This window comes from Hemitrygon akajei, chromosome 12 (genome assembly GCF_048418815.1).
Source record: "Hemitrygon akajei chromosome 12, sHemAka1.3, whole genome shotgun sequence".
NCBI classification, from domain to species: Eukaryota; Metazoa; Chordata; class Chondrichthyes; order Myliobatiformes; family Dasyatidae; genus Hemitrygon; species Hemitrygon akajei.
This window is the reverse complement of record NC_133135.1, coordinates 68,947,084-68,960,943: the sequence shown is the minus strand read 5'-3', so window position 1 is coordinate 68,960,943 and position 13,860 is coordinate 68,947,084. Positions and strand designations below refer to the sequence as shown.

General features: G+C 36.9%; 1 protein-coding gene across 11 annotated transcripts in view; it reads left to right on the top strand.

Annotated features, from left to right (window-relative positions):
* Window positions 1-5,911, top strand: part of LOC140737177 (UDP-N-acetylglucosamine transporter-like) — a 65,736-nt gene extending 59,825 nt beyond the window's left edge. For all 11 annotated transcript variants that reach the window (XM_073063410.1, XM_073063411.1, XM_073063412.1 and 8 more), the window contains one exon: window positions 2,714-5,911. In XM_073063410.1, coding sequence (XP_072919511.1) covers window positions 2,714-2,804 — 91 coding nt within the window. In that variant the 3' untranslated portion in view covers window positions 2,805-5,911. The remainder of the gene's footprint in view (window positions 1-2,713) is intronic.
* The last annotated feature ends 7,949 nt before the right edge of the window (window positions 5,912-13,860 follow it).

Genomic DNA, 13,860 nt, shown 5'->3' with positions numbered 1-13,860 from the left:
ATAAAAGGGAAAAATCCTGTTTGGTTAACGAAAACAGGTACTAATGTAGGTCTTTCGTAACAGCAAGCTGTTGTAAAGCGAACGTTTGAAATACGGGGGCCACCTGTATCTAATGTAGCCAATTTTTTTAATATATTGAGATACAGTGTGGAATAGGCCCTTCCGGCCCTTGGAGCAATGCCACCCAGCAATTCCCCAATTTAATCCTCGCCCAATCATTGGATAATTTACAATGACCAATTAATCTACCAACTGGTACGCCTTTGGACTGTGGGAGGAAACCAGAGCACTCAGACAAAACCCACACGGTCACAAGGAGAGCGTACAGACTCCTTGCAGGCAGTGGCAGCAACAGAATCTGGGTCGCTGGTACTGTAAAGCGTGCTAACCACTATGCTACCATGCTGTCCCTGAGCAGATATGAGGTGCCCCTTGATATCAGAGTTTTTTTAAATTCATGAATTGGTGTCATTATTAAGAGCAATAATTAGTGACTGCTTCTAATAATCCCTGCAAAAGAGGTGGTCAGCTGATGACTTGATTTGCTGCAGTCCTCAGTAATGCTAGCGAAGGACTAATATGATGCTGACCATATCTGTAATTAGGGAACGCATTTCCATTTGAGGATAATGTATGATTTGAGGAAGTTGTAGTGCTTTTGCAGCCCTCTTCTTCAAAGTCAGTAGTGTGTACTGGATTGTAAAGTAATATCAAAAATGGTGGACTGCATGTCTTTTAGATGATGCATGCTGCAGCAATGGTCTGCCAGTGAAGGAGGGAGCTATTGTGTATACAATATGTTGATGCCTTTTTGACCCATGCCCAAATTTCAAATGAGAGCGGTAATCCCTTCTCATAACTCCATTCAAGTAAAAACAGTTGAGAAAATCAAAGCAATCCAAGTTAACTCATTAACACTTGTACTTTTTGCTAATTTTGAGTCAAGTGCAGTATTAAGATCTACTTAGTATTTATTAAGCTGTTTCCTTCTGACCAGATTCTCAACTTTACTCTAGCTTCTATGTTGATAAGCAGAATTTGCAATTTCAGATGACAGCCTGCAATGCAACCATACTTGAAGTGTTTAGATCTTGTGCATACATGTCATTACCAGCCCATGTATGGCTGATTTGCATACAGCCTGTATATATAGATGAGCATTTGGAAAACCAGAAGACTAGATTTACCTGCTGCCATGGGACTGCGGGAATCTTCTGCCAGCTGAGAACTCGGTTTGTGATTGCTTTTCTAACTTGTGAATTGTTTGTGTTACAGACAATTCACAGAAAAGCAGTCACCAGGGAAGGATCTGTATCTGTTAAGTGTGATTAGATTGATCAAAGTAATTGGTATGGCGGGGGGGAAAAATGATAGGAATGGGAAGCTGTACAGTTTACTGCTGAAAGTCTCTAGAAATTGCATGAAGAAAGTTGTTTCTTGTTTGGATGCATTAGGAAATTGCACTTGAATAAACAATAGTGACATTTATCCTCGGGTTTCTACTAAAATTTCTAGTATTATCAGTACAACAATGAAACCAGTGTTATCAGGGAACATAACAAAAGATACTTGTTTTTCCTCATTAAAACATTCCTTGATGTAAAAAAGAACTGTAACTAGTAATTGTATTAATACCTGAAAAAGGGTTTAGTGGCATCTCAATAAGCATTTTAAGTAAAGGTATCTGCTCCTATATCATTGAAAGATGCTTATAACAATATATCAAACCATGTGATAGTTTTATTGGATTTCCACAAATTTGTTTCATAGTACAGGCAACCCTCACCACCCCCTCAGCTTTATTGTCTTTCTGTAAAACTATTGATACAACTTTCAGAATTAAGACAATATTCAACCTCAAGGTATTTAATTAAATTTTCAGTTCACATCATTCCTGTACAGATTGAAAAGGTTGTATTATTAGCTACCTGTAGTCATCAAAGGGTGGCAGGGTGGAGATGTGTCTCTACCAAAGGAATTGTACTGCATTCCTTTCCTCTGCTAGCCTGCAGGTCATCCTTGGGTAAGGTGTACCACCTGCATAGCTCCTGGATCAGGGTCACATCAAGTCATGGGAACAAGCAATGGATGGTTGCATGAGTGGGTGGTGCATATCACCTGGTAATGTGACCACTGATGCCAGGAAGACAATTGATAATGGCTGGGGACCCCTATCTTGTAAAGACACTGTCTAGAAGAAGGCAATTGCAAACCGCTTTTGAAGAAATAAATTGTGAAAAACAATCAGGGTCATGGAAAGACCTTGATTGCATATCATGAACAAGCAATAGTCATCAAATAGTTAGATGTAATTTAGAATGTGATATAGATGTATGCTGGGACAAAAGTATACCGAGACTGAGATCTGAAAAACATTGGAATTTTTAAATAAAAGAGACAGTGGGATTCAAATGCATATTTCATGTATACATGTGCAATTTAAGTGAAAATACAACCAGAAGAATTTTGGGTTTTATAAATGGTTGTGCTATAATACTCAAATAGACATATTGGGGGGGGGAGGGGAAGGAACCTTTCCCATGCATTTCTAACAGTTGCAGAATGGAAATTAGCAGAATTGAATGTTCGTCAAAATTATACTTATTGAAGTAATAAATACATCGTAAATTTCCATTATGGTGTATGTTGTATATATGTCTGTTGAAAGCTGTTTTTGTAACAAGAAACTTCTGCTGATCTGTTTTTCTTATAGTGTCTTTTTCCTTGGAACCTTCCTGGTGATAGTTGCAACATTTTTGTATGGATATGAACCGAAGAACAGCACAGATCCAAACAAAGCATGATGCAGAGTCATTTGCAGAACACTTCATTCATGTAGAAGTGCAAAACTTAATCAAAGGTCTAAACGCTAGCACCTGAAGCACTTGGAGTTGATATTAAGGAAATTGTTGGCCATGATAACTTTTCTCAAATGTGAGAAATAATCAGTGATTAGAATAATGGCACTCAAGACTTGGAAATATTGGTGGTTAAATGCAAAGGATCACATATTAGACAATTAAGTAGGATCATGCTTGGCCTTAATGGCTGTAATCTATGCAATGTGCAATCAGGGTTCTTAATTAGAGGTTTGCTGGTGAGAAGGGGGTGAATTTGAGAAACTATCTTAAATCAAATTGAAGGCAATTGCTTGAGTAATTATTTGAAATACAACTTGTTTTTAAATGGGAACATACTGGACAGCTGGCCTACAATCTGCTCTTCAACTGTAGATAGCATAATTCAGACCAACTCTTTAAAAAATAAATACAATTTATTTCTAAATTGTACAAAGCTAATTCTAAAACAAGCTAAGTTTTCATTTGCAATTTCTCAGATAAACCAATGTGGACCATTTCTGTGCTGCCAAACTGTAATTTGAGATTTAAATGGACCAAACCATAAAATTTGATCCCAAAAGATTGATTAAGAATCCAGAAACTTGTGATGGAAATTGAAATGAATTTATTTAATCTCCATAAAGCATTTGTAAACTTGTATATTAGTATCACACTGTATTAAATTGTTTACTGTTGTAGATAAAATAACTTATTTTGTCTGTATAGTTTTATAATGGTAGTCACCAGAGAATGGTAAGTCTATCTAATATTTTGTTTTGATTTTTGAAATGAATAAACTCAAAACATTTGTGGAGGGGAAAAATGCTTTATCTATTGTTTAAATGTTCTCTGATTCTTTGCTGTGAAATGACCAGTACTACCTGATAAATGTGTAATGAAAACTTCAGGTTGGGAACAGCATTAACAATTACTCTTGAATATTACAAGAATGACTGGATTCTTTAAACAGTCTTCTTTACGTTGTTTTTCTTGGTATCACTTTGCCCTTGAGTTTGTACATAAAATACTGTCCATCTAATAGAAGGATTATGTTTGACTATTTGTTTAATCTATTTTAATAGAAGGTTTACAAGAACTGTACAAGGGAATTTGTAGGATTTCAGTAGGATATTCTAAGATAACAACACCTTTGACCTGACAATAACCTCAATTTCTTTCCACAAATGCTACCTGAACTAATGAGTGTATAACATTATAAACATAAAAGTTTGTAGATGCTGGAAATCCAAGCAATGCACACAAAAATGCTGGAGGAAATCAGCAGGTCGGGCAGCATATATGGAAATGAATGTTTTGGGCCAAAACCCTTCAAAGGGTCTCGGCCCAATATGTTGACTGTTTATTCATTTCCACAGATGCTGCCTGACTTGCTGAGTTCTTCCAGCATTTTGTGTGTGTTGATACATCTAATGTTTTTATCTCAGACTTCCAGCATCTTCATTTCTTTGATTTTCATTGTTTATAGGTTAAAGATCACATGCCAACTTAAAAAGATTTTATTGAATTAAAATTTTATTGGAATATGCAATGCCCCGTCACTATAACCAAGACTTCATCATTCAAATGTTATTACCATAATGTAAATGACAGCACTTTTCAGACTGTCAAAAATGTAGTTTATTTTTTCTGGAGGTGAATGGGAAAGATACTTTAATGTCAAGAAGATTTGAAATTAAGTATGGTATTCTGCACAACTAATGTTAAATATGTATTGGTTTGTGAGCCAGAAATTTATTGCTGTTTGGTTAAACCTTGCACATTTTAAATGAAATTTGTGTTTCCCTATTTTGTCAATAATTAATATGGTTATCAATTACTGCAACCTGGTTGGTTTTATTTTTGAATGCTACTAAAACTCTTGTTTTATATTAGACAGTTACTAGCAGATGATATTTTTTGTTCCCTTGGCTATTATTTCCTCTGTTCCAAATTTACCAATATTTAATACTACGTTCCTGAAGGCATTATTAATAAGGTTACATAAATATTGTTTTTTTTTGTGGCAGTAAATTAGCCATTCTTTATACAGTGCTTGAAAATGAATGTTTGCTGTGTTACTTCTGAGTGTCAGTTATCCATAGTCCATTCTATGTTCACCTCATCAAAACCATGAACTTTTAGCAATGGTGTTTAATTGGAAATACGAGTGGGATCTACAATAAGTACGTTTGACCAGTGAGGCCAAAGGTAGTCCCAACAAGAACAAGCCTAGTTATAATCTACTGAATCAATATCAACTGGCAGCCTTCCCATTTATTTGAATGCTGTCTGAGCTGTAATAGGAGATAATTGTGTTCACAAGCTTTGCAACTATTTTTTTGCTCCCACTTCAAAGCCAATAACGAGAGCTCTTTGTATTCATAAAGGCATCATTTTAAAGAATCATCAAAAGGGTAATGACATGCAGTACAGCTGACTTTTTGGCTGCATTCAGACCAACAAAAGCACTGAAAGAAAAATGGTGTTTGAATTGTTACATGCTGTAAACGTTATGCTAAATCTCTAATTAAAGAGTAGATGAAGGGTAGTGGAATTGGCTGAATTTCATAAACACTAATGAAACTTTTAGTTTTTCCCAATATAACATTTCGGCCTCATAGTTTTGACTAGTGATGGTACTGCATTAAATTCTTTTGCTTTGAGTACCTGATATATTCGAAAGGATAAATTCAATTAATATTTAGCTCCTTGTGAGCTGGTGTTCATGTTTGCAACTTTTAATGACAATATATTCACATTACAAAAGTGTATTGAATTTGTATGAAAGTGTTTCACCAATGTTGCTGTCTATTCCAATGAAGAAAGTTCACAGCAGTTTACATCACAAGTACCAATCATAATGCATTGGGTTAGAATGGGCTTCTTGTTGGGGAAAATGGGATCCAAAAGTTCAAAAATCCTCCCATTTTTAAATCATATTAAAGATGTGCTTATGATTATTTGACAATGGTAAAATGGATTTAGAATTTTTTCAATTGTATTATTTTAACTTTTCTGTAAATCTGCCAAATTGGAATGCATATTTTATAAATAAAGTCTTTCTTTGGATATTTGGGAGTTTGTCTAGTTTAATGGACAAGTAATATTGAACTAATTGCATTGTGAGCAAACAACAAATGCATGGAAACATTGAAACAACATTCATAACATTTAATGCAATTATGAAAATAAGGTACCTAGTTTGAGCAGGGGGCTTCGATTGTACCAGTACCCAGGAAGAGCATAAATGATCTGCCTCAAAGATTGTTGCCCAGTAGCAGTTACATCCACAGTGATGAAGTGTTTTGAGAGGCTGATGATGAAATGTATCACCTGCCTGAGGAATGACTAGGATCCGCTCCAATTTGCCCACTGGAGCAACAGGTCTTCAGCAGATGCCATCTCATTGGTTCTTCACTTAACTGTGCAACATCTCGATAGCAAAGGTACATACATCAGGATGCTCTTTATTGACTACAGCTCAGCATTCAATACCATTATCCCCTCAAAACTAATCAATAAGCTCCAAGTCCTTGGCCTCCATAACTCCTTATACAATTAGATCCTTAATTTCCTCACTTGCAGAGTCCAGTCAGTTTGGATTGGCAACAACGTCTCCTCTGTGATCTCCATCAACACAAGTGCACAACAAAGCTGTGTGCTTAGCACCTTGCTCTACTCACTTTACACATATGGTTGTGTGGCTAAGCACAGCTCCAATGCCATATTTAAGTTTACTGACAATACCATAGTTGGCCGAATCAAAGGTGGTGATGAATCAGCATATAAGAGGGAGATTAAAAATCTTGCTGAGTGGTGCCATAACAACAACCTCTTACTCAATATCAGCTACATTAATTAATGTAGCTGAATTAATAATTTATTGAATTCAGGAGAAAGAAATCAGTCCATGAGCCAGTCCTCATCAGAATTAGAATGGTCAGCAACTTTAAATTCCTTGGTGCTATTATTTCAGAGGATCTGTCTTGTACCCGATATGTACAGTTGAAGTTCGAAGTTTACATACACCTTAGCCAAATACATTTAAACTCAGTTTTTCACAATTCCTGACATTTAATCCTAGAAAACATTCCCTGTCTTAGGTCAGTTAGGATCACTATTTTAAGAATGTGAAATGTCAGAATAATAGTAAAGAGAATGTTTTATTTCTTTCATCACTCTCCCATTGGGTCAGAAGTTTGTTAGTATTTGGTAGCATTGCCTTTAAATTGTTTAACTTGGGTCAAACATTTTGGATAGCCTTCCACAAGCTTCTCACAGTAAGTTGCTGGAATTTTGTTCCATTCCTCCAGACAGAACTGGTGTAACTGAGTCAGATTTGTAGGCCTCCTTGCTCACACATGCTTTTTCAGTTCTCCCCACAATTTTTCTGTCTGATTGAGGTCAGAAAATGATGTCAAGTCTGGTTCATTCTTGGGAGCAATTTCCAAATGCCTGAAGGTACCACATTCATCTGTATAAACAATAGTATGCAAGTATGAACATCAGGGGACCACACAGCTGACATACCACTCAGGAAGGTGATGCATTCCGTCTCCTAGATTTGAAGGTACTTTAGTGCAAAAAGTTCAAATCAATACCAGAACAACAGCAAAAGACCTTGTGAAGATACTGGAGGAAACAGGTAGACAAATATCTATATCCACAGTAAAACAAGTCCTATATTGACATAATCTGAAAGGCTATTCGGCAGGGAAGAAGCCACTGCTCCAAAACTGCCTTTAAAAAAAAAAGCCAGACTACAGTTTGCAAGTGCACATGGGGACAAAGATCTTACTTTTTTGGAGAAATGTCCTCTGGTCTGATGAAACAAAAGTTAACTGTTTGGCCATAATGACCATTGTTATGTTTGGAGGGAAAAGGGTGAGGCTTGCAAGCCAAAGAACACCATCCCAACCGTGAAGCATGGAGGTGGCAGCATCTGAATGTGGGGGTGCTTTGCTGCAGTAGGGACTGGTGCACTTCACAAAATAGATGGCATCATAAGGAAGGAAAATTATGTGGATATATTGAAGCAACATCTCAAGATATCAGCCAGGTAGTTAAAGCTCGGTTGCAAAATGGGTCTTCCAAATGGACAATGACCCCAAGCATACCTCCAAAGTTGTGACAAAATTGCTTAAGGACAACAAAGTCAAAGTATTGGAGTGGCCGTCACAAAGCCCTGACCTCAATCTGATAGAAAATTTGTGGGCAGAACTGAAAAAGTGTGTGCGAGCAAGGAGGCCTACAAACCTGACTCAGTTACACCAGTTCTGTCTGGAGGAATGGAACAAAATTCCAGCAACTTACTGTTAGAAGCTTGTGGAAAGCTACCCAAAATGTTTGACCCAAGTTCAACAATTTAAAAGCAATGCTACCAAATACTAACAAAGTGTATGTAAACTTCTGACCCACTGGGAAAGTGATGAAAGAAATAAAAGCTGAAATAAATCATTCTCTCTACTATTATTCTGACATACACATTCTTAAAATAAAGTAGTGATCCTAACTGACCTAAGACAGGGAATGTTTTCTAGGATTAAATGTCAGAAATTGTGAAAAACTGAATTTAAATGTATTTGGCTAAGGTGTATGTAAACTTCTGACCTTAACTGTTAAGTGCAATTATGAAGTAAGAATGGCACCACCTCTATTCCCTTAGGAGTTTGTGGAGATTTGGCATGGCATCTAAAACTTTGACAAACTGCTGTAGATGTGTGGAGAGTATATTGTTGACTGGCTGCATCACAGCTTGGTATGGTAATACCCAATACTCTTGAACAGAAAATGCTACAAAAAGTAGTAGATGTGGCTCACTGCATCACAGGTAAAGCCCAACCCACTATGGAACATATCCATATGAAATGCTGTCGCAGGAAATCAGCATACATCATCAGAGACCCCCACCACCCAGGACCTGCTCTCTCCTTGCTGATACCATCAGGAAGAAGACATAGGAGCCCCAGGACTTTTACCACCAGGTCATAAACAGTTAATACCCCTTAACTATCAGATCTTGAACCAAAGGGGATAACCTCACTCAACTTCACTTTCCCCATCATCGAAATGTTCCCACAACCAATGGAATCACTTTCAAGGACACTTCATCTAATTTTATTAATACTTATTGTTTGTTTATTATTATTTATTTTTGTATTTGCACAGTTTCTCTTCTGCAGTCTGGTTAAACACTCAAGTTGAGCAGGCTTTCATTTATCCTGTTATGGTTATTATATAGATTTATTGAATATGAACACAAGAAAATGAATCTCAGGGTTGTATATGGTGACATGTATGTGCTTTGATAATAAATTGACTTTGATCTTTTAAGTGTAAGTGCAATTAATTTGTGATTTGAAAAGAAAATGTAATGATGTTTTTAATACCTAGAGGAAAATTAATATAAATGGTTTTAAGTGTGATGCTGTTGTGTATTTCTTTGTTTACTCAGATGTTCTAATGAGAAACTTGGAGACAATGTCATACAGGTAAAATAGAATGAGCAAAATTGTGTTTCCACCATGTATCAATATTGAATCAACTGCTACAAAATATAGAAAGTATCAAGAAATAGCCTCCCAACACCCCCATATACCCCCCCCCCCAACCCATATTTTCATCAGGTAGTGCTCAGATCTTTGATCATTGCTTTCCCTGCAGTGTCTTAACACCAATTTAATTTTTTCCTATCTCTTAATAAGGGTAGTATGGCAAAGTACTCTCCGCAGCAATTCTTTGAAACAAGCCAAGGTGAATTTTTTTTTACTCAGATCTGTGATGGAGGATAAAATATGTTGATCTGACAAATTAACTTTGAGCACCATGGGAGTGATGTTGTAATATTTTTGATGCTTATGACGTCCATTCTCACTTAAACCACAATAATTTTAAAAAGTGGTTAATGGTTTCTGAACAATTCACTTGCAAGGTCACAAATAACCAGACCCTTCGATTTAAACAAGTATTTTGTGAGCAGATTTTATTCCTTAAATTTCTTTTGCAAACCTGATCTACTTTTGTCCTTTAAAAACAGGAAGACCCATATCTTTGTAGCCCAACAAATGTGTGTAAATTTTAAGACTGTACATTTAATGTTTTAAAATTATTCTACATTCTTACTACATTCTACAATTCAATTGTGATTATGAAATAGTCTGAGTATTTAAGCAAGTGCTGTGCAATAACCTAAGCTATTTCATGATTGGTTTCACATGAGCTATATTACACTTTCAATGCAGGTTCAGTGGAATATCTTAAACTTCTTTCATTTTAAATACTCCTTTGTCTCAACTTTAAATTTGACCAATGTTTTGATAGCAGTTGGTGGAGTTTCACCAGGTTGATTGATGTGATGGCCAATTTGTTGTGTAAAAGGAGATTAACCATTCTGAGTTACACTTAGATGCCAGGATGATTTTATTCCATCTCAGTCATCTCAGACAACCAAGGATCATAATCTCAAAATAGGGTGTTAATCATTCAGGCCAGATGTGGAAAGAAATTTCACCCTGAGAGTAATGAATTGTCAGGACTCACTACTGAGTATTCAATCACTAATTACTGTACATTTAAGAAATAGACTTGTATTGTTTAGTAATCATGATAGCCTACTCCTTCTATTTATGTTAAATGACATATTATTTCCCTATGCAGGAATATACAATGCTTTCAATATTCCTGTGAACCTGGGTCATATTGCTGTTAAAGATGCTGTATGGAATCTTGATGATGGGGAGCTAGTAATTTAAGAGTCGCTGCCAGCACTGAATTGTTTCAAGCTTAATGGTATGAGGTTTATTGTTGCATAACGTGCATTTGATGTGTTGAAAGTGACTCTGGTTCCTAATTAAAGTTCTAATTGGCTTCACTTTTACATATCCTATGAGCATCAAGACAATTCCTCACTTAAGAATGGAAAAATTTCATAACCGGACAGTCTTAAGTATTCTTATTCATCTTTAATTGGATCATACACTTGCCCACACACTAAAGATTATTTATTTTAAAATATGAAATGTAAGATTGAGTTTTACTTCCAACATTATCATGTTTTTTTTACTTTTCTAACCTTCCAGGTTGCTATATTCAGGTTTGCTGATGACACCAATGTTATGGGCCCGGTCAGGGGAGTGTGGCGAATCAACGTATAAGAGGAACATTGAAAATCTGGCTAGGTGCCACAATGACAACCTCTTACTTAGTGTCAGCAAGACCGAGGAACTGATTGTTGACTTCAGGAGGAGGAGGTTGGAGGTCTATGAGCCAGTCCTCAATGGAGGATCAGAGGTGAAAAGGGTCAGCAGATTTAAATTCCTCAGTATCACTCTGGAGAACTTGTCCTAACTCCAGCACGTAAGTGCAATTATGATAGAAGTACAGCAGCGCCTCTGCTTCATGGGGAGTTTGCGAAGGTTCCACATAACATCTACTTCTTTGACAAACTTCTGTAGATGTGCAGTGGAGAGTGCAGCGCCTTTTTTTATATACAAGTATTCACCCCCTTGGAAGTTTTCAGGTTTTATTGTTTTACAACATTGAATCACAGTGGATTTAATATTGCTTTTATTGACACTGATCAACAGAAAAAGACTGGTGTCAAAGTGAGTACAGATCTCTACAAAGTGATCTAAATTCATTACACATATAGAGCACTAAATTGATGCATAAGTATTTCCCCCACCCCACCCCCTTTATGTCACATCAAATCATCACTGATGCAGACAATTGGTTTTAGAAGTCACATAATTAATTAAATGGAGATCTGTTTTTTGAGATGTGTACAATCAAGTTGCTTCAATTGGTTGTAGTAAAAATACACCAACATCTGGAAGCTCCAACTGCTGGTAAGTCAGTATCCTAACAAAAACTATACCATGAAGACAAAAGAACACTCCAAGCAACTCTGTGACAAGGTTATTGAAAAGCACAAGTCAGGAGATTGATACAAGAAAATTTCCAAGTCACTGAATATCCCTTGGAGTAGTTAAGTCAATTATCAAGAAATGGAAAGAATATGGCACAGCTGTAAATCTGCCTACAACAGGCCGTCCTTAAACATTGAGTGACTGTAAGAAGAGGACTAGTGAGAGAGGCCACCATGACAACTCTGGAGAAGTTACAAGCTTCAGTGGCTGAGACAGGAGAGACTGTGCCTACAATTGTTGCCCAGGTGCTTCACCAGTTACAGCTTTAGGAGAGAGTGGCAAAGAAAAAGCCACTGTTTGGGACAAAAAAACATATGAAATTCCAGCTAGAGTTTGCCAGAAGGCATGTGAGAACCTCTGGTTTAAAGAATTCACACTTCTTGTGTTGTACTCTTAGCCCACAATCTTATATTATTTTTAATACTGCCTTGAGCTTTGGAGATATAGCTTCCCATCCTCATTCTTACCCAGTAACAATGATGTCACCCAGGCAACACTAACAGCCTGGGCAGCCTTGCAGCACCTGGTCCATAGATTTCTGCCAGAGCACAGATGCAGATAAAATAAACCTATTATAGCAACAAAACTCTTGAGTTTTTTATGGTGAGGAACACTTTGCAGTCTTCTTCCATCTCCATCTGTAGACAGGCCTCAGCTAAGTCCTTGTTGATGAAGTGTTTTCCTTCGTAAATGTTTGCGAAGATATCCTCTATCATGGACAGAGGGTATTGATCTACTTTCAGTACTAGTTCGATGGTGACTTTAAAATCACCATAGATCCTGACAGACCCATCTTTGGCTACTGGTACCACTGGCATTGGTCCTGGGCTCCACTCAATCTTGGAAAGATTTTCTTTCGCCTCCATGCAATGTACCTCACTGGCTACTTTATCACGGATGGTATCAGGAACCAGATGGGCTTCGCAAAACTTGGATGTGGCATTTTCATTTAACACTATTTTACCCTTGATATGTTTGAGTTTTCCAGTGCCCTCCTTGAATACTGCTGTGGCATGATCCAGTACGTTTCTTAATTCACTTTCAGTTGACTCTATTGCAGGATGTGTGGCAAGCAAATGCTGGATAGATCTCCATTCAAGTTATTGCCTGAGCTAATCACAGCCCCTTCATGTTCTAACCACATACAAGCAATCTGTTAGAAATGTCATTCCCACAGAAACTATCTTTTCTCCAGTATAAGTTCTTAACTGGACATCTACAGGCTTCAGTTCAGTATTTTTGAAATGCCTTTCAAACTCATTTTGTGTAATGACTGAAACCAATTCCATTTTATTTAATTTGTCATTCACTTCTGGTGTAAGCCTTATTGCTTGTCTGTTAGTTTTCACATTGTAAATCTCAAAGCTACCTAGTTCACAGATTTTTCTTCAACAACCTGCAGATTAGTGTTTTTGAAACTGCAACTTGACTTTTCTTTTTCTCTTCCCTGTGCAGTTTGTTTATCTTGTCTGCTTGACCTGTTTTCATATGAATCCTACTTTGTTGCATTTTCAGCAAGTTTTGCCTTTTAAACCTGAATTGGTCTGGTGTAGGTCAACCCCTGCCACAACAGTAACACAATTTGTTTAAGCCTGCAGGTTTCTGTTTAGACACTGCAATTTGTTCACACTCACTTTCAATTCTGACTGCATCTGCCACTGCAGATTGATACAGTAATTTCAACTTCTCTTTTAAATAGTTGTGCTTCAGTTTGAGGCAGTTTTTGAATGCTTTCTTGTAAGATTCCACAAACTAAACAATCTCCCAGTGCATCATTAAGCCCATCAAATAACTGTTAAAGCTCAGACAATTTCTTCATTTTAGCCAGTAAGCTGAAATGGCTCGGCTTCCTATGAAACCTAAAACTTCTTGCAAACAACAATAGTTACGCTTCGTCGACAGTGCTTAGTTTTTCTTTAGCTGGGAGCGCATATAAACGTGGTGGCGTAATGACGTATGCTTTTCACGTACTTACATATAACATAATTATGTAAGCAAACAGTTTTTTAATCAACAATATAATTACAATTTCCCCTCACTATTGTAGAAATTTCAAACACACTACACGCCCCACTGAGAAGACGGTGCGGTAG